Source organism: Monomorium pharaonis, chromosome 11 (assembly GCF_013373865.1).
Source record: "Monomorium pharaonis isolate MP-MQ-018 chromosome 11, ASM1337386v2, whole genome shotgun sequence".
Lineage (NCBI taxonomy): Eukaryota > Metazoa > Arthropoda > Insecta > Hymenoptera > Formicidae > Monomorium > Monomorium pharaonis.
The window spans coordinates 11994433-12014602 of NC_050477.1; the positions used below are offsets into that span (position 1 = coordinate 11994433).

Sequence of the window (20170 nt, forward strand, 5' to 3'; positions counted from 1 at the left end):
TTATTCCCAAGTATCACAGTACACACATATGTATATATATATTTTTTTCCTTATTTTTGGAAATATTAATACTTGAATGACTTAATAATTCATTCTTAACATTATTACGGCATTTTACTGATACATTAATAATACTGAAGACATATAATATCTCTGAGTATTACAGTAGTCATTTATTCTAATATTAACACGAATTTTTAATAGACCACTATTTTTAACATTATAGTGATTAGTTTCGTATTCTTATTTATTTTACGTATGCAACTAGTGACTCACAATTAAAGAAGGAAAAAGATCTTGTGATCTAGCGTACGCGCAAGGGGAGTTAGAGGAAGTCACTTGAGAGCTCTTACATTTCGCTTATATGTACCATTCTGAGTCTTTACGGTAACCACTCTCACAATGTTATCGTCTCCCGGATGCACGGCCACTATCCTGCCCATCGACCATTGCAAAGGAGCAGTGTTGCCATCTTTAATAAGAACTAAGATTCCTGGTTTAATACATGAGGCGTGTGAATTCAACCACTTGGTTCGCTGTTGCAGCTCGTTTAAATACTCCTTGCTCCAGCGACGCCAAAAGTTTTGCTTAATTTTTTGTATATACCTCCATATAGACAATCTGTTAGTGGGCACATTCGTGAGATCGACTTCAGGAATATCTGCCAACGACGTTTCTATCAAAAAATGTGCAGGCGTCAAGGCCAAGCAATCATTTGGATCCGAGGACAGAGCAGTGAGCGGTTGCGAATTCAATACACCTTCTATTTCAATTACAAATGTGTTAAATTTTTCAAATGTAAATAATGCTTCACCGAGTGTTCGACGCATATGATGCTTAAAACCCTTCACCGCGGCCTCCCATAATCCGCCAAAATGCGGTGAACGTGGCGGTATAAAATTCCATTTGACTCCCCTGTTGACACAAAACCGCTGAAGGTTATCAATATGTTCCTTTGAATTGTATAATTTATGCAAATCTTTTAATTCATTATTTGCTCCGGTAAAGTTAGTTGCATTATCAGAATAAATTACTCTGGCCTTCCCACGCCTGGCAAAAAATCGTCGCAAACTGGCAATAAACGCTTCTGTAGTTAAATCAGAAACGACCTCCAAATGAACAGCCTTCGTAGTAAAACAAATATATACGGCCACATAAACCTTGATTTTAGTCTTATTTCTATAACGCTTCTCCTTTATATAAAAAGGGCCACAATAGTCGACACCAACCTTCTCGAACGGGCGATCGCTCACTAGTCTATCCATCGGTAAATTTCCCATTTGATACTTCGGTGCGGGTGTTGCAAATCGAAAGCATCTCATACAAGTACGAACAGTATACTTAGCGATGTCCTTTCCTCTAACTGCCCAATAATTCTGTCTAACAGCGTATAATGTAGCTTGAACACCACAATGATAATTACTAATATGGACATATTTAAAAATTAATTTAGTAAAATGATTATTATTGGGAAGTAATATGGGATGCTTCCGAGCATATCTCATATCAGCATTTTGAAGTCTTCCACCCACTCGCAATATTCCCACGTTATCTATAAACGGATTCAATGCCAAAATTCTACTTTTTGAGTGCAGAGGTCTGCCGTCACGCAAATTATACAATTCATTAGCAAAAGCGTTCGCTTGTACCGCCAGAATCACGCAATTCGTTGCTTCCCGCAGTTCTTCTGTTGTGATAGATCCTGTTCGTTTCTCTTTCTTGCGACAGTTGTGTACGAAGCTCAGGCAATATGCTATTACTCTTGTTAATAGGAATACTGATGAAAATCGGTAAATCTCAACAAAATCGGCCAATATAGCAGTTTGCAAGTTAACAGTTGATCGCTGCTCCGGCACTACGATTTCTTCAACCAAGTTTGCGGGCCATTCATCTTCATCCGCCATTAACCAATCCGGTCCATTTTTTCACAGTTGGTTCTGCGCAAATGCTTCAGGCATTTGTCCACGTGACAATGGATCAGCAGGATTTTGTTGAGATGGAACATACCTCCAATATGACTTCTCCGTAGTAGTCTGTATTTGTGCTACTCTATTTGCCACAAACGTCTTTAGTCTGTGAGGCGATGAATGTATCCAATGAATCGCAATGGTGGAATCCGACCAAAAATGTATATTCCTGAAATCTCGTTTCAGTGAGCCACTGGTAACCTTATATAAATTAGCGAGTAAGACTGCGGCACACAACTCCAACCTCGGCAGAGAGACCTTTTTTAAGGGAGCCACTCTAGATTTGGCACACACTAGCCTCACCATTCGATTTCCCGTTTGACTGATTGAACGCAGATATATGCATGCGCCAAAGGCCTTCTCACTTGCATCGCAGAATCCATGTAATTGTAGGTCGGAATCACCAAGCATTATTCTTCTCGGAAAACTAAAACCATTTATGGAATTAAGTTGTGTCTTATATTCGTTCCATAATGTAAATATATCCATGGGCACTGTCTCATCCCATTCAAGCTTCAGCTGCCAGAGCAGTTGCATAACAATCTTGGCCTTAACAATGATTGGTCCCAACAGTCCAAGTGGATCAAAGATTGCCGCGATCTGTGATAGCAATGTTCGCTTAGTGAGGCGCTCGTTACCATTTATTCGAGTGTTCATGATATATATAATGGTATTGTCCTTGCATCTCCACTGTATGCCTAAGGTTTTAACGCTGTCTTCACCTCCCAAACAAAGATATTCAATGTCCGATCGCTCACCAAGATCATCAATCAAGCTGCTAGTATTTGAAGCCCACTGCCTCAGATGAAATCCACCTCTACGAAGCAGTTGAATCAATTCGTTACGAATTTGCAAGGCCTTCTCGTAATTATCTGCTCCCGTGAGAAGGTCATCCACATAGAAATCTCTCTTCAAAACTTCCGATGCTAGAGAAAAATCATCTTCTTCATCCATTGCCAATTGATGTAGACATCTAACTGCTAGGTAATTTCCCGGTCTCGTGACGTAGGTTACAGTTTGAAGACCATACATCCTGATCGATTCCATAGGATTCTCTCGCCATAATATCCTTTGATATTTGGTATCTTCCTGATGAAGACGCACCTGTCGAAACATCTTTTCGATGTCCGCAGTTAATACATATGAATATGAACAAAATCGCGTGACAATAGAGAATACATCCTCCTGCAATACCGGACCCGACATAAGCACGTCGTTTAAAGCAACGCCAGTGGTTGACCTGGCTGAAGCGTCAAACACTACTCTCAATTTTGTCGTAAGACTATCAGTTTTTAGTACAGCATGATGAGGCAAGAAATAACCATCTGTCAACTTCTCTGCATTACAATTCGTTACCTCAATCATGTGTCCCAATTCACAATACTCGCGTAAAAAACGTGAATATTCCGCACGCTGAGCTTCGTTTGACAATAATCGTCGCTCCATCGAGAATAATCTTTTCTCCGCCATTTTATACGAATCACCTAATTTATTTACATTTCCTTTAAAGGGTAATCTGACACAATATCTACCCTCTTTATCTCTAACAGTAAACTTTCTGAAATGCGCTTTGCAGTTCCTTTCTTCCTCTGATAAATGTTTAATATCACTTAATTCCTCTATCTCCCAAAATTTAGCTACTTGTAATGACGTCTTATCAATCGATATATTACAAACCGTTTCTTTATCGTCTTGTACTCTATCATAAATTCTACCTCTAATAATCCAACCAAATTTAGTTTTCTGCAATACGATAGAGCCTCCGCTGAGCCTTATTTGCCCCACGCACAACAGATGAAAGAAAGTCTCTGCTCCAATAAGCGCATCTATTCTCGATGATTTACAAAATTCAGGATCAGCTAGCCTTATGTTACGCGGTATCTCTAGTTTGCTTTTATCAATATACTTGGCTGGCAAATATTCCGTTATCTCATCTATCGCGAGGAAAGTCAAATTTAAATTAAGACGACCATCGCTAGACTGTATCTCTACATCTACTGCATGCTCAATATGCGTAAGAGCTTGACCAAACCCCGACACCGGCACATTAATTTTTAGTTTTGTCAGTTTTAGTCTCTCTACTAAAGAATTTACAATAAAATTAGATTGCAAACCAGAGTCCAATAAAATTCTACAATTATACGCATTGCCAAACTTGTCAAATATTTTTACTAATGCAGTAGATAAAAGTACGTGTGAAGCAACTACCGCCTGCAGGCTCTTTTGTGATGCAATATCGTTTTCATGTTTCTCTTCTGAGTTCGAAATCGCTCGAATTTCACTGCGATGTAACAAATCATTATGACGGCGTCTGCACTTTGAGCAAGGTCTAAATCTACAGAAGTTCGCCGAATGATTAGGACGCAAACAATTAAAGCATAAATGCGCTGTTTTTACTAATGATATTCTTTTGTCACAATTTGCACGCAACAATTGCTCACACTTATATACATTATGCGATCCATTACATATCGGGCACTGCTGCCTCTCCTGGACGGTCATGCAATTTTGCGATTGTCTAACATTACTATTTCTTGCATCCCGCATCAATGGCAGTCTTCCACTAACCTTGGACTGCGATGCAAATCCAGCGTCGACATTTTCTAGTACATAGCATTTGTTCTTTAAAAATTTCCATAAATCCTCCAAGGAGGGCATTTCAGTTCCATCAATTGAACGCTCCCACTCCTTGTGCGTATTTCTGTCTACCTTAAAAATTATTAACTGGATCAGCATCGCATCCCAATGTTCGGTCTGCAAACCCAAAGTTTTGAGTGCTTGCAAGTGCCTCAACGCACCGTCCATTAACGCTCGCAAACCTGTCAAGGACTCCTTGGCTACGTTTGGTAATTCAAATAAAGACCTTACATGATTCTGTATTATTATACGCTTATTGTCGAACCGTTCCACGACCAGATTCCAAGCAATCTCGTAATTTTCGGCTGATGTCGCGAGTGACTCTATGATTTGTGCAGCATCGCCCTTCAAACACGATTTCAAATATTGTAGTTTCTGCACAGGCTTAAGATCAGAATTGTCATGTATAGTTGATTTAAAATTATCATAGAAGCATAACCACGCGTTATAGTCACCATAAAAATTAGGCAGATTAAGCGTCGGTAACTTTACGGTGCGTTCCGATCTACGTACGTTCGTATCTATATTATCATTGCTTGTCGGTCGTGTAACAGTCGACGAAACACAATGTTGTTCGGCCTTGGATACAAGTTCAAAATAGTATTGCTCGAACTCACTTCTTTCCTCAAACTCACCGTCAGGCTTAAGTAGCTCTATATCCGTCTGTATGTCATCGAACTTATCCCATAATTCTCTGACCTTGGCTAAACGCTCTCTCAACTGCTGTATATCGGGTCTAACTGTATACGAATCGAGATATGTCCTAAATCTTGTTAATTTAGCCTTGATGACTGATCGCTTTTGTACAAGAATCCTGATTTCTTCAGCCATCACGATGATTACAATATTTTTATAATTTAACTCAGATTAGCCTTAGTTCGAGTCCCAGCAACCGCTATCTACAATGAATATCTCAACAATTTTGCGTCGTTTAAATAATACTCACTTATACTAATTAAAACACTGATGAGTCGGCATCCACAATAATATCTCTTGTCCGTATTTATTACATTCGCATTATGTCGCTGCAATCACGCACATCCAGCACTTTCCATTACGTGTGTTCCAAGAATTAAAATCCGTTGAAATTATTTAACACATTCGGCTCGAAGGACCATTTGTTTCATACCGTCGTTGTTTAAAATTAATAAGAAATAATAAATTATATCGAGTAGAAAGACAGGATTAATGCAGCCGTTCCGTTAAGGAATTGCCGCCAAAATTATTTATCACAGTATATCTTACTAAAATGTGCTCTTTATTGCGTGCTTGCCTCTCGATACGTAGATGCCGACTGACTCACAGGTCGTTGTCGAAATACAAGTAAATATAATAATAAGAGTGCTCGCCACATCGGCGGTGGCCTTTCCAGGCGCGTCAATGTACTCGTTAGAGCCCGAACAATGCGTTTTCTGTTATAACTTTCCCTTCAGGGATTCTGCACTCTTTGATCTCGAGAAGCGAGACGAGCGTGCTATTTGAATGTGGCCCGCTGCAATCGTAGCCTATAAGGGCGTGAATGCAGCGGATTAAGATTAGTTACCGTCAGGATTTTGATATCCATTCGGAACAAGAAAGGTGGCCCTTGTGATATGCCATTTGAATCTTTCAGCGTTCCACATGCCAATGAGAATTTTCGTAGATTGGGTGGAACACCGAGACTATAATTTGTGTTGGCTATAAATGTTCTTCAGGCTTCCATTATGACGAAATTTCGTCGGGATAGCTGGAAGAGACAATTGGAGAATCTTGAATGAAAATGGTTAGTATCCAGGGTTAGAGATTGCAGCATTAACAATGTGTTAATGTTATTGCAAAAGGGGGTTTAGTGGTTAATTGAACGAGCAAGGTAGGCGAATGGGAGAGCATGTCCCTTGAGTGCAGCTTGCTCGCCGCGAGGACCGGCCCAGTGGTCCATCACGGGAGCCTACTAACTGTCGAAAAAAAGAGGGAGGGTCGCTACCGATCTCGACCCGCCGTGACCAATCGCGGGGTGCGTGGCCGCGGAGGATCAGGTGATCCGCAGAGCACCAGGGCCGACAAAAAGAACTTATCAAAAATTTTCGTCGAACGTAACATGTGATTATTAGATATACTTTTTTTCTATTAAATTGAAGATAGCTGGTTTTAAGCAAGAAATGTAAAAATCTAATTACGTTTTTTGAATTTCACGTATAAACCATTAGCTGCGTATGTGAATACGTGAATAGCATCATTGTCACTTGAAGTATTTTCATAAGATACAGTGTAATTTGAGAGAATCATAATTAATGCAACTTTTGTAATTAATAGACCCAATCTTTGTCCTGAAATTCAATATAAATTACCATATAAATTTGCAATAACACACATATAAAAAAACAAGAAACAGTATTTTCGTGTTATAATTAATATAACATTTATATGACACGAAAATATATGTTAGCATAAGTTTTTGTACTATAAATATTTTAAAATTCTCCTATACACGCTCGAGGTCCAATACCAAATGCCAAGGATTCATAAAACTTTTTGTTCTTTTTATTCACTGTTCTCAACGGAATAAAGTCACGCGAATTTAAAAAGTATTTGGGATCTTAATTCGTTGAATTTATAGAAACGTACACTGAAACATTCTTTCTAATTATTAATCGAGTATTTGGCAACTGAAAATGACATGTATGTAATAGTCAAGAAAGTCAAATAAACATAGAACGTTCCACTTACTTGTAATGTATTGCCTACCGTATAATTCTTTGTAGCTATGCTATCAGTAACGGGTAGAGAAGGATGTAATCTCAGCGATTCAATTATAACGCAGTCCAAGAAAGATAGTTCACTTATCAGATCCATGGTCAATTCTTTTCCCGTTAGGTGTGTCTGTATCTCGTTGTACAAAGTGTCTTGATGCTCCGGGTAACGTGCCAAATCATACAAGACAAAAGCAATTGGCGTCGCGGTAGCTTCGAATCCGGCGGTGTAAAAACTGGCGGGATGTGCCAGTAAATTGTCGCCCTTGAACTCTACGAGATCATAAATTAAACGATTAAATGACGGTTATAATATTAACAAGTGTCTGGATCTCTATAATTTTCTTAATAATTGATATAAGTTTGACAAGGTAAAAATATACTAAATTTCATGATATAGCAAAGTATCATTGTATTACGTATAAATGTTATGCAATATCATGATATAATTGTTATTATTTTAATTAACAGAATGAACTTTACTGTAAATGGGATTTTGTTTTCCATTTTCCCAATAAGCACAATAATGTTTGAAAAATATTTTTTGAAATGTTTGAAAAACATTTTTTAAAACATTAAAAAAAACATTTAAATAATGGGATAAGTCCCCTTTTTCTCATAAAAAAAATGTTTGTTTTACATTAAAAAAATATTCTTTTATTATTTAATAAACATTTATTTAATATTTAAACAAATTTTTTTTTAAATATTTACTAAATATTTGCTTAATGTTTTAAGAGCAAAAAATTTGTTGCATTATTGAATTATTTTGGTAAATTCAACGTAACATCATCAGTCCAACATCGCTTAATGTCTACAATAATTTAAGGGAAAAGACTATCATGTTTCAGCAAACCCACAGTCGTACCTGTTAGAATATGTTTAATTTATACGCCCAAAAAAACGGTCACCTATGTAACTGTTAACCACCTACGACGTTGCTCGACTTCGAAGATCGTACGCAACCTAACACTTTGTGATGATTCATTAGTACTTCGTGTTTATTCATATAATACATATTTGTTATATATATTGTATTAGTTTTAAGTAAGTTTTAAGCGGAAATTCCGTAATGTAACACAAGAAGATTATTGTTACCTACTAGCGTTATTTATAAATACTGGAATTATTGGATATACTTTTTTTTTATTAAATCGAAGAGAGCTGGTCCATTATCTCTTGAAAATCTTTACCGAAAACAATCACATCATCCAGATAAACAAAACAAATTCTAGAAATCAATCCTTTAAGAGTTTTTTCTATCAACCGTTCAAAAGTTGCAGGGGCGTTGCACCGAAGGGCATTACCGTAAACTGTCACAAACCGTTACCTAAAGAGAAGGCAGTTTTCTCGCGATCTTTAGGATTTAATCTTACCTGCCAATATTCACTCCTTAAGTCCAGTGTACCAAAAGTTTCCTGCAAGGCAGTCCAAAATACTGTCAATTCTTGGAAGAGGATAGGAATCTTTTATCGTATTCTTGTTTAATTTCTGAAAATCCACACAAAAACGGATTGCACCATCCTTCTTTTTTGCCAAAACTACTGGGGACATCCAAGGATTATTCGATTCCTCAATTACTTTTTGGACTTTCATTTCCTCCACGATTTTATTAACTTCTGTCTGTAAATGAATTGGAACACGACGGGGTACCTGCTTAATTGGGGAAGAATCACAAAGTTTTATGTTATGGTAAAGAATATCACAGTTTCCAGCAACAATATTTTCAGTAAAAACATCACAAAATTTGTTCAAGAAGTCAGAAAAAATGTCTTTTTGAATAATTTCTAAATCAACAGAGCTCTGTTCATAAATCTCTTTAAAAAAATCTGGGAGACCAGCAGAGCAGTTCTCAATACGGGAACAAATTAGCCCGCGCTCCCCCGCCTCGCTCTTCGTCAAACCGAGAGCGTTCTCAAAAAGTCCAATGAAAATTCCCGTTTCGGAAAGAAAATCCGCTCCGAGAATACAGTCTTCGTCGATTTCCGCAACATAAAATCGCAAAATGACACAAAATTTTCCCAGGCGCACGGTGGCCGTGACCGGAGATGTCACCGGCACTCTCTCGTCAATGGGATACTTTAAATTACAAAACTTTATTCGTTCTTGCTCAAAAGAAGCCGCTAAATTGGCGCTCAACACCGACACGTCTGAGCCCGTATCAATCTTAAAACAACAAGACTTTTCATTTAATTTTCCTCGAAAACAGAAATGTTCACTGTCCGCCGTGTTAAAACTTCCCAGAAAAAGTTCCCGAGACGCGCCGGCACCGCCGCGTTCCAGGGACCGTCTTCCCCTCGCCGAGCCGGCCCCGCGAAGCTCGGCAAAATTCAGTTTTCCTTCCGCTGCGAAGGACACTCCGCACGAAAGTGCCCCGAATCTCTGCACAACCAGCATTCCCCTTTTTTCGATCCCTTGCCTTTCCCGTTCTCATTCTTTTTTCCATTCCCCTCTCTTCGTTCCTCCCCCGCGCTCTTATTTTCTTTAACGCCCGAACGGTAAGTCCGATCTCCGCTCCCCTGTCTCTCCGAATTTCTGCCCCCTTGCCTTTCCGGCTTTTGCGCAAAACTATTTTCATTTATAAATTTCGATGTTCTGGCCCGCTCAATCGCTATTCTGAGCGAAGATATCCCCTCTACTTGGAGGGTCCGTTTAACGAAACCGACAGAGCAGCCACGAATTGAACGCAAGCAACTTTATCGCGCATTTCATGAGGACAATTCGGATAGACTTTTCGAGAAAGGCGCTCAAGATCCGCGCCCAATGCGGCATAATCTTCTCCCGGGAGAAGTTTACGATTGGTGAATTGCAAATAAAAATTTTGCGTTAATTCGCTTTCACCGAAGCGCAACTCCAATTTAGATTTTTAACTCTGAAAACGTTAATTCGCGCTCAACCCATCCAGAACTGAACGCGCCTTCTCCCGTAAACATGACGCAAGACCACCGTTTGGGCGGCCTCGTCCCAGCCGTTCGCGCGTGAAATGAATTGTGAGAGAAACTCGCGCAGCGGCACCGTCCCGTCGTAAGGGCCTAAACACAATGCCAGGCAACAGGCAATAGGAATAGAAATAATGAAAGAGAGAAAGGATCTTCTCTCTTTTTCTCTTTCTTTATTTCCTTAAGTGTCGGTCTTCACTCTTAAAGGGAAAGACGACCCCCGCTCGCGTTTCCCTCCCGCTCAAAGAATCTACACGCGCCGCGTCTGTCGGAGCTTCGCTCGCGGAAATATTATTGGGGCGACTTAGCTGGGTGTCGATGAGTCGCTCCTCCATCCGTCGGAAGGCCTCACGCTCCACAAAATGGGCCTCCATTTCGGCGCGGAAATTTTGTTACCCTTGCCGCTCCCGTCTCCGCTCCTCGCGCATCTGTTGTAACTCGAAGAGGACAGCCTCCATCGCGCTCGCCTCCGCTGGGCTCGCCGCCTGCTGCTGAGAGCGAATCTTCCTCGGCGAGTGAGTCGTCATTTGGATTCCTCTCGACGTCGGAAAACTTTCGTCGGCTCGCTCGCTCGTCCGATCGCGGACGAGCCCCCAAAATGTTGCGTCGAGTCACCGTAGGAACACTCACGCACTCACACACACACTCGCGCCGAAGGAAAACTAAACCGTAATGTGCTTTTCAATAACTTTATTAATGAACAAGCTCAAAACAAAGTAAGCGCGTGACACGTCCTCCTCGGCAGGAGTCCGACGCTGAACTGTCTTCAAATCTTATTTACAAATATTTCCCGGCAACCAGTTGTTCAATTCAATTATTTTATAACAAATCTTTCCCGGCAACTGGCCGATCGAAAATATCGATCGGTCCGTCAGCTGACTGGCGCTTTAGAGATGTATCGGACGACGCACGGCGCGCAACAATATATATATATATTGTATTAGTTTTAAGTAAGTTTTAAGCGGAAATTCCGTAATGTAATACAAGAAGATTATTGTTACTTACTAGCGTTGTTTATAAATACTGTGATTATTGCATATACTTTTTTTCTATTAAATCGAAGATAGCTGATTTTAAGGCTGTGCCAATTTAAAATTAAGTTAGCACAACCAATAAAAAATTTTTTTTTAATTAAACAAATGCGGTGGATTCCTTTATATCTAATTAGTTGCTAATTAGTTACTCTATTTCCAAATTTTTTGTTTTATTCAAACTTTACGTTTTATCACCTAAAAAATTATTCAGTCCGCTTAAACAACATAGACATGTAGATAATTTTCCACTATCTTTAGAAGAAATATATTATACTACTCTCGTAGATGTAAGTGAAATATCGATCGCATTAACGGGAAAACGAATACTTATTCAATTTTTAATTCCCCTTATAGAAGATAAAATTTTAGATTGAACTAGAATAATTTTACTTCCCAGACACGGTTGGCTGGGACAATCTATTATCGACACTACTCAAAAACTTATTCTATTAGATCCATTTAGAACCATACTTATGCCAATTAGTGAAATAGAATTAACCCCAGCGAAAAGAATTGGCAAATATCAACTACTAAAACGAATCTATCCTGATTATAAAGTAGGTATTAAAGATAATTGTTTAACGGAAATTATTACAAAACGCGAATCAGAAAAATGTACAAGTACATGCAAATTCAGAACACATTATGGATCCAACTCTACACAAATCGAGACTGGTTTGGAATTGTTCCGAAAGAAGAGCTTGTGCATGTACTTTGTTCCGATAAAATACCTCGCAGCGCACGAGTCTTTCGAAATTTTATACTTCGTTTAGAACCAGATTGTACAGTAATTTCCAACACAGCTACTTTAAAACCGGACAATATAGCTGTAGACGAGATCGAAATACATAAGACTATTCATTTACTAGATCAGAAATTAATCAACGAAACACTTTCTCAATATCAATTAACGAATATATCTATAGATCTAATAAAAGAAACTCATATTGAACCGGAATTGATTACAAACTTTAAGCAAAACTCTAGAGGAATTAGATGACATAGCGGAACGAATATCAGCACATCAAGGAACTGCTACATGGAAAGAAAAATTTATGTATTACCTTCAATTAGCAGGATGTATAGCCCTTGGCTCTGTCTTGTTCATATTTCTTTGTAGGATTGGATTATTCTCAAGTATTACATATCTATTAAAACAGCTGTTTGGAAATTACTATAATCAGTGCAGCTTTGGAAATCGCGCACCAACGCAACATGTACATTACGTTCCTCATGCTCTATCTATTAATAATGAACCAGAAACATCAATTAGACGAATAGTCCAAACCAAAATTTGAATAAACTTCAAATTTTTTTATTAAGGAGGGAGGTGTGAGCATTATTTACGTATATAATCTAGGAGTGCACTTAAAAACGATTAGATACACTTCTTGTTTTCGTACACCTTATCCCGTTAGGTATTGTCCACACATTTAGTCTAGGAATGCACTTTAAAAAAATTAAGATATAGTATTAAGTAAGAATCATGTAAACAAGACCAGACCTATCCCTCAATATTTTAACCAGATAACTATCGTCCCAAAAACACTTAAGAAAAGAATGCATGAGTAATTAGGAATTTTCTTTGTCCTTATATTTTGTTTTGGGCATATAAATACGGTACCCTGTGACTGCAGCGTCAGTTCTCTCTCAGTTTTCTTAGAGTATTCTTACCGTTATTTCTTAAGATCCGAATCACGTAGTTATAAGTGATAATTGTAAAACTTATTAAATAAAGTAGTTTTTTTACATAAAGAAAATTGACAATTCTCAAAACGAAAGTCGCCACGTGCCGTGTTCTCGAGGATTCGAAAGGGAGGGAGAAATAGATTTAGTGTGTGTAAGTACATGCGGGCGGGCCGATTCGAAACTACCACGACGGCAATTGCTTTTGTCTTGTATGATTTGGCACGTTACCCGGAGCATCAAGACACTTTGTACAACGAGATGCAGACACACCTAACGGGAAAAGAATTGACCATGGATCTGATAAATGAACTATCTTTCTTGGACTGCGTTATAATTGAATCGCTGAGATTACATCCTTCTCTACCCGTTACTGATAGAATATCTACAAAGAATTATGAGGTAGGCAATACATTACAAGTAAGTGGAACGTTCTATGTTTATTTGACTTTCTTGACTATTACATACATGTCATTTTCAGTTGCCAAATACTCGATTAATAATTAGAAAGAATGTTTCAGTGTACGTTTCTATAAATTCAACGAATCAAGATCCCAAATACTTTTCAAATTCGCGTGACTTTATTCCGTTGAGAACAGTGAATAAAAAGAACAAAAAGTTTTATGAATCCTTGGCATTTGGTATTGGACCTCGAGCGTGTATAGGAGAATTTTAAAATATTTATAGTACAAAAACTTATGCTAATATATATTTTTGTGTCATATAAATGTTATATTAATTATAACACGAAAATACTGTTTTTTGTTTTTTTATATGTGTATTATTGCAAATTTATATGGTAATTTATATTGAATTTCAGGACAAAAAAACAGGTCTATTAATTACAAAAGTGGCATTAATTATGATTCTCTCAAATTACACTGTATCTTATGAAAATACTTCAAGTGACAATGATGCTATTCACGTATTCACATACGCAGCTAATGGTTTATACGTGAAATTCAAAAAACGTAATTAGATTTTTACATTTCTTGCTTAAAACCAGCTATCTTCAATTTAATAGAAAAAAAGTATATCTAATAATCACATGTTACGTTCGACGAAAATTTTTGATAAGTTCTTTTTGTCGGCCCTGGTGCTCTGCGGATCACCTGATCCTCCGTGGCCACGCACCCCGCGATTGGTCACGGCGGGTCGAGATCGGTAGCGACCCTCCCTCTTTTTTTCGACAGTTAGCAGGCTCCCGTGATGGACCACTGGGCCGGTCCTCGCGGCGAGCAAGCTGCACTCAAGGGACATGCTCTCCCATTCGCCTACCTTGCTCGTTCAATTAACCACTAAACCCCCTTTTGCAATAACATTAACACATTGTTAATGCTGCAATCCCTAACCCCGGATACCAACCATTTCCATTCAAGATTCTCCAATTGTCTCTTCCAGCTATCCCGACGAAATTTCGTCATAATGGAAGTCTGAAGAACATTTATAGCCGACACGAATGATAGCCTCGGTGTTCCACCCAATCTACGAAAATTTTCATTGGCATGTGGAACGCTGAAAGATTCAAGTGGCATATCACAAGGGCCACCTTTCTTGTTCCGAATGGATATCAAAATCCTGACGGTAACTATCTTAATCCGCTGCATTCACGCTTTTATAGGCTACGATTGCAGCGGGCCACATTCAAATAGCACGCTCGTCTCGCTTCTCGAGATCAAACAGTGCAGAATCCCTGAAGGGAAAGTTATAACAGAAAACGTATCAATACGATTACTCAAGCTACCGGAGACCACGTATGTCAGCGTGCTCTCCTGTAGATTCGAGATAGAAAATATAATACGCGATAATAAAAAGGATAAACGCAACCGATTCTATTTACTATGCAATCTTGCCAATTGCGCTTATCTGCACGTTCATAAAAAGTTTCACGTTGGAAACGTAACTTTTAACAATTTAAAAATAAATGTTATAAATAGTAGATTGCTACCCCTTAGCAATCATACTCATTTTCTTTTATCTACGTCTTCAAAGACTAATATTAAAAATATTAAAAGTTATATACATATAGCATTTAACCAAAATAAAATTAAGGTGAATACGTGGAAAATAAAATTGCTCCCCCCCCCCCCACGGGATTTGTGAATACTTAACATTACATGGCGTAGACGAAGAAGGGTACCATAATTAGTCACCCGTATTTTGCGACGGTTGTCATACATCGTAAAATATTGTTATATACCGCGGTAACGCGACGAAAATTTATCCCGACGAACTCTAGAACTATTGCAAATAGACTGTTAAAATAGCTGTTGCAAATAGCTGTTAAAACATTCAATTTTTATTAATAAGGTGCCAGGGGAAAATAGCACCTCATATTTTCAAATTTCATTTTTTTAACTAAATTAACGGAACTATTTCTGAAACTTATCAGGAACTCTAGAACTATTTGGGGTGCAAGTAGAGAGAGAGAGAGAGAGAGAGAGAGAACTGTCATGAAAACTTACGGTGCAGAAAATTGCAGTGCCAACTTCACAATGACGATATTACTGTCTTTTAAAAATCGTCAATTTATTATTCTGCATTGACATATCATGCGACGCACGACATACTCGGCAGACTTTAAAACACAGTACTCTTGCGCATGCACAAATGAACAAAGATAGAAGAGTTATTTAGCGCTCTCTTTCTAATTCTTTATCGCTTTTTCGACTGTTTTACGTACTCTATTCTTATATCTCTATGATGACAGCACGGATGACTCAAGAGAGGTCGATAAAGCATTTATTAAAAAGATTTTTGAAAGTTTTCGAAATTATAATGAGAGATAATTGATAACGAGGAAAGTGAGGAGAAGGAAAAAACTTTAATTGATAAAAATTATTCTGTTTACCGCTGGCGTCATTATCACCTCTTTTTTTAATTAGTAAAGCTTTAAAATAATAAATTATAAAATAATAAATTGATATCTTTTAAATCTCTTTAAATCTAGATTTTTAAACAGATTTAAAAATATTATTTTCTTATTTGAAAATAGCATTATATTAAGTTATTTTATTTATTTATTGACTAATACATAGTGACTTTCTAGGATTGGAAGAATATAATTGACAAAAAGGATTGCACTGTTTAACATTCTAAGAATTTTTTAAGAATTTTAAGAAATTACGTAATTCCGAGTAAAATTCTCTCCAAATAAAAAAACACATGTAAGAAAAATTGTAGTATTATTTTAATTTCAAAGTATAATGATATATTATGTCATAATTGTATATAATTTTTTAAAAATTATTAATTCTAAATTTAATTTAATAATATAATATTTATATATAATATGTATTACATTTAATAATATAATAGCAATTTTTTAACAATTGATGCTTAAAGTACCTGCATAATTGCATATTATTAGTAAGAATTATCTTACAATTATTGCTGAATACATTTCTAAAATTAATTGTGTAATTATTGTACAAATTATTGTAAAACAAATTATTGTAAAACAAAAGAAAACCATTGTTGCATATAAAATTGTATAATTATTATTCAAGCATTCTCAAATAAAAATTTAAAAAATTTGAAGCAACAAGCATAAAACATAATATTATTTCAATATCATTGCTAAATGTTTAATATTATAAATTTCTAAATATTTGATAATTGAATAAATTATTTATCAAAGATTTAGAAATAATATTATAATCACAAAATTCTTTTGTAACAAAAAATATGATTTATGCAACAATTATTGCGAAAGTTTTCTATCTAATTAAGAATTTTAAAATTTAAATAAAAAAATATAATTCCCGGAAATTGATAAAATATTGATTGATATAATTGAGTATCAAATAAAACAAGCCATCACTAATAACTTTAAGTGTTTTAATTTCAAAAATCTAAAGTTTATTATTTCCTTATTTTGTTTACATTAATTTTTCAAAAGAAGTAATTCTATAATCTATAGCTGTGTTTTGCTTACCTCGCCTCGCATTGCCGCGCGCTTGCCGGTATTTGGCGGTAGGCTGGGAAAAATGACTATTCCTTCTTAATTAATAACTATTGCGATAATTGCAAAATGATAGAGATCTTTTCTACTCAGTTCAGTCCGTTCATGTATAGTCATCAGTTAAACGATTTAGATAAACTGACGGCATGCGCATTTTCTCTTTACATAATACGCCTCATCGTTTTCTCGACTTATCAAAAAGATATGTAAAGGACCAATCATCGTTTCTTAAAATTTAGAGGGCCAATACTCGCACTTTGTTTATATTAGATTAGATAGGCAGCAGGGCTCCGCGTAAGCCCTACTCCCGGCTCTATGAGATCTTAAATAAGAGTTAAAATTCTAAAGTTCTTAAATATATATATTTTACAAAAAAAATTACGTAATTTGATTAATCTATGTTTATTCTTATGCGAGGCAAATTTATTGTGTTTTTGATTCGTTGTTATATCTTTATTAGATCTCGAGTTACGAAAATTTGGTAAGGTTTGTCTTTGATTTATTCAAAAGGATACTTAACCTTGCAATTAGGATGATTTCAGTCTTATTGTTATACATTGTTATAAATACGTATTAGTTAGTTCTGCAAAAGGGCTTTCTTCTTTTAAAAGAAAATTATTTTTTATTCAAGAATGCTCGAAATGACTAAGTCGTAGGCTGCGTTTTTTATCTTAAGACGGTCGCCTAGAACGACTTAAGGGTTTGAGTTTATCGCGTGGGAATGCGTTGCGTGATCTGTGACAGTGGATTGAGATAAATATTTGAGTGAGCTCTTTTACAGAACAGATGGAAAATTCTAGTGTGGAAAAGGAGTTTATTGGGATGTAACAATATCTTTTAGTGATAAAACTTCAGATCTCTCCAAGCTCTCAGTTTATTATTTCAGAACTTCATCTTCTATCTGTAATATAATTTTTTAATTGAATCCGTTATTAAATTGTACCTGTAGAGAGTGTAGAGCAATTAACTACGAAAGTTTCTTTAAATCTAATCGCCTACTTTTTTAACAAAATAATGTTTAAATAATAAATTTTAACTGCGAAACGTTTATTAATCAAGCGTTTTCAAACGAGAGAAATTACTTTCGCAGATGTCCATTCTACGAAACAATGGTATAGATTGATTACATACAACATATAAATTAACGCTGACAGTTGTAGCTTTTTCGATTCTTATTTACACAGAATTCGTGAAAAAAAGTTATAATGACTAGTTATTGTACACAGTTAAAAAATTTGTGTTAAATTTAACAGATCGCCTGTCCAAAACGGTCCACAGAAATTTTTCTGTTAATTTAACATATTGAGCATATGTTAAATACCAAGATAAATATTACGTTATATTTTAACATAAAAATTAATGTAAATTTTATAATTTAACATAATTTTTATGTAACAATTTAATAAGAAAATGATGTTGAAATAACACATATAACATGTTACTTTAACATTATTATAATGTTAAAGTAACATATAAAATATTGTAACACGTTATATATGTTACTTTAACATTATTATAAAATTATTTTAACACGTTATATATGTTAATTTAACATATCATATATGTTAAATAACAATTTTAACATTTTCTTAATTATTTTTTTAATTTTTTCTTAATTATTAATACATACATAAAATTTTTATCAATAATCCTGAAACAATTTATATATGCAATTGTAGCAAATTTTCAACATTTCTAAAATGTGAAAATAATTATTATTTTTAACATATATGTACATTGTATAGCAAACCGAGGCGAATCAGTCTAACATAAGTTTCATTGATTTATAAGATTTTTTTATAAGGCTTATGATTTTAGATGTGGAGACAGAGGTAATTTGCACCCCAGAATATATTGAATATAATTTTAATCTTGATTTCAATTTGTCCTGAGATTCGATTTGCTTCGGTCTATTCTACATTTAATAGTAGATTTTATGAAATATTTTAAAGGAATATTTTATGATATTTCATAAAATTTATTCATTATATATATAAAATTTATATAAGTGGCCCTATAACAACCTATGTAATTGTAAAAAATTCTTAGTACATTATAGATGTACGATTTATTTAGAAAATTTCTATTCCGCAATGGTTTTAGGATAACTTGTGTAAAAGAGATAATAATTAGTAATAATATTAATAAATAAATTCTGTACGTTCTGTGTAAAATATCTTATATAATTATGATTGGGTTTATAAATTACATACCCATTAAGTGATACAAATCTTATTTTATAAAAGTACAAAAGGTAATTTTTTTACATATAAAAATTTGATTTTGTTTTTTGTTAATACTGTTCATTAAAATTATTGCAAAAGTAATCAGAAGTTACAAAAAGTAATCAGTTATAATAATAAATCTTTTTCTGTCGATTCGTAAATTTCCCAACTTTTAGTATGTCAATTATTTTAATTACAAATAAAACAAAAGTATTTTTTATTCTCATAAATTAAAAAAATATTTTTTCTTTTGAATTATGTATGTCAGGTACTTGAGAAGCCCAAGTGGATGATGCTCATTACGTGTTCTACCCTTTGCGCTTTGCGTTCGCTATCCGTCCGAGGTGTCTGCCATTATTCACTCGCGGATAATCGGCGATTAAAACGAGTTATCTCGGGAACGAATAATAAACCCGCATAACGCGGTCGCCAACGTAGCGGCGGTTTTGTACACAGCTCTCCCTTTACACATACATGATACAAATCCCTTTCATGCGTTTTATTTTGCCGTCGATTGCGGGTACGCTCGCAGCAGAGTAAACTCGTAAACAAATTAAATTTATTAAATAATGACGTTCGATCGTGAAATGGATATTGCGCGGAAGCTATAGGTATGTCGTGACGCGCGGTGTTTGGACAAATTGACTTTTGACGTATGTTGATTGCATCTGCAAAAATTAACCGGACGCGACATTTGACGAATCGTTTCGTTTCCATCGCTCGTGCATTTACGACGGCGAGGGACAAATAAATACGGCAATTTACCGATTCGGCGACATTGAATCATTATGGACGAATTACGCATTCAAAAAGCCATAAATCCTGCCATTCTGCTCTCACCATTATAAACTTTCACGGTGAGTGAGATGAGAGGAAACGCGTTCGACACTGAAAGCGTCGTCGTTCTGCGCGGAGAAAAGCACTGCAATATCGCGGGAAGAGAATCTTTACTTTAAAAATCAATCTATATAACGATTGAAATAAATAAC

General features: G+C 35.8%; 2 protein-coding genes across 2 annotated transcripts; both read right to left on the reverse strand.

Annotated features, from left to right (window-relative positions):
• Positions 1 to 335: 335 nt before the first annotated feature.
• LOC118647901 lies at positions 336 to 1904 on the reverse strand. The gene has a single exon (XM_036293842.1). It carries the CDS (start codon positions 1902 to 1904, stop codon positions 336 to 338), a length of 1569 nt encoding a protein of 522 aa, XP_036149735.1.
• A 21-nt stretch (positions 1905 to 1925) lies between these two features.
• On the reverse strand, positions 1926 to 5435 carry LOC118647902. The gene has a single exon (XM_036293843.1). It carries the CDS (start codon positions 5433 to 5435, stop codon positions 1926 to 1928), a length of 3510 nt encoding a protein of 1169 aa, XP_036149736.1.
• Between the last annotated feature and the right edge of the window lie 14735 nt (positions 5436 to 20170).

What these genes read in the sequence shown, in the direction of transcription:
- LOC118647901 (XM_036293842.1), bottom strand. Translation starts at nt 1,904, where the DNA reads ATGGCGGATGAAGATGAATGGCCCGCAAACTTGGTTGAAGAAATCGTA.
- LOC118647902 (XM_036293843.1), bottom strand. Translation starts at nt 5,435, where the DNA reads ATGGCTGAAGAAATCAGGATTCTTGTACAAAAGCGATCAGTCATCAAG.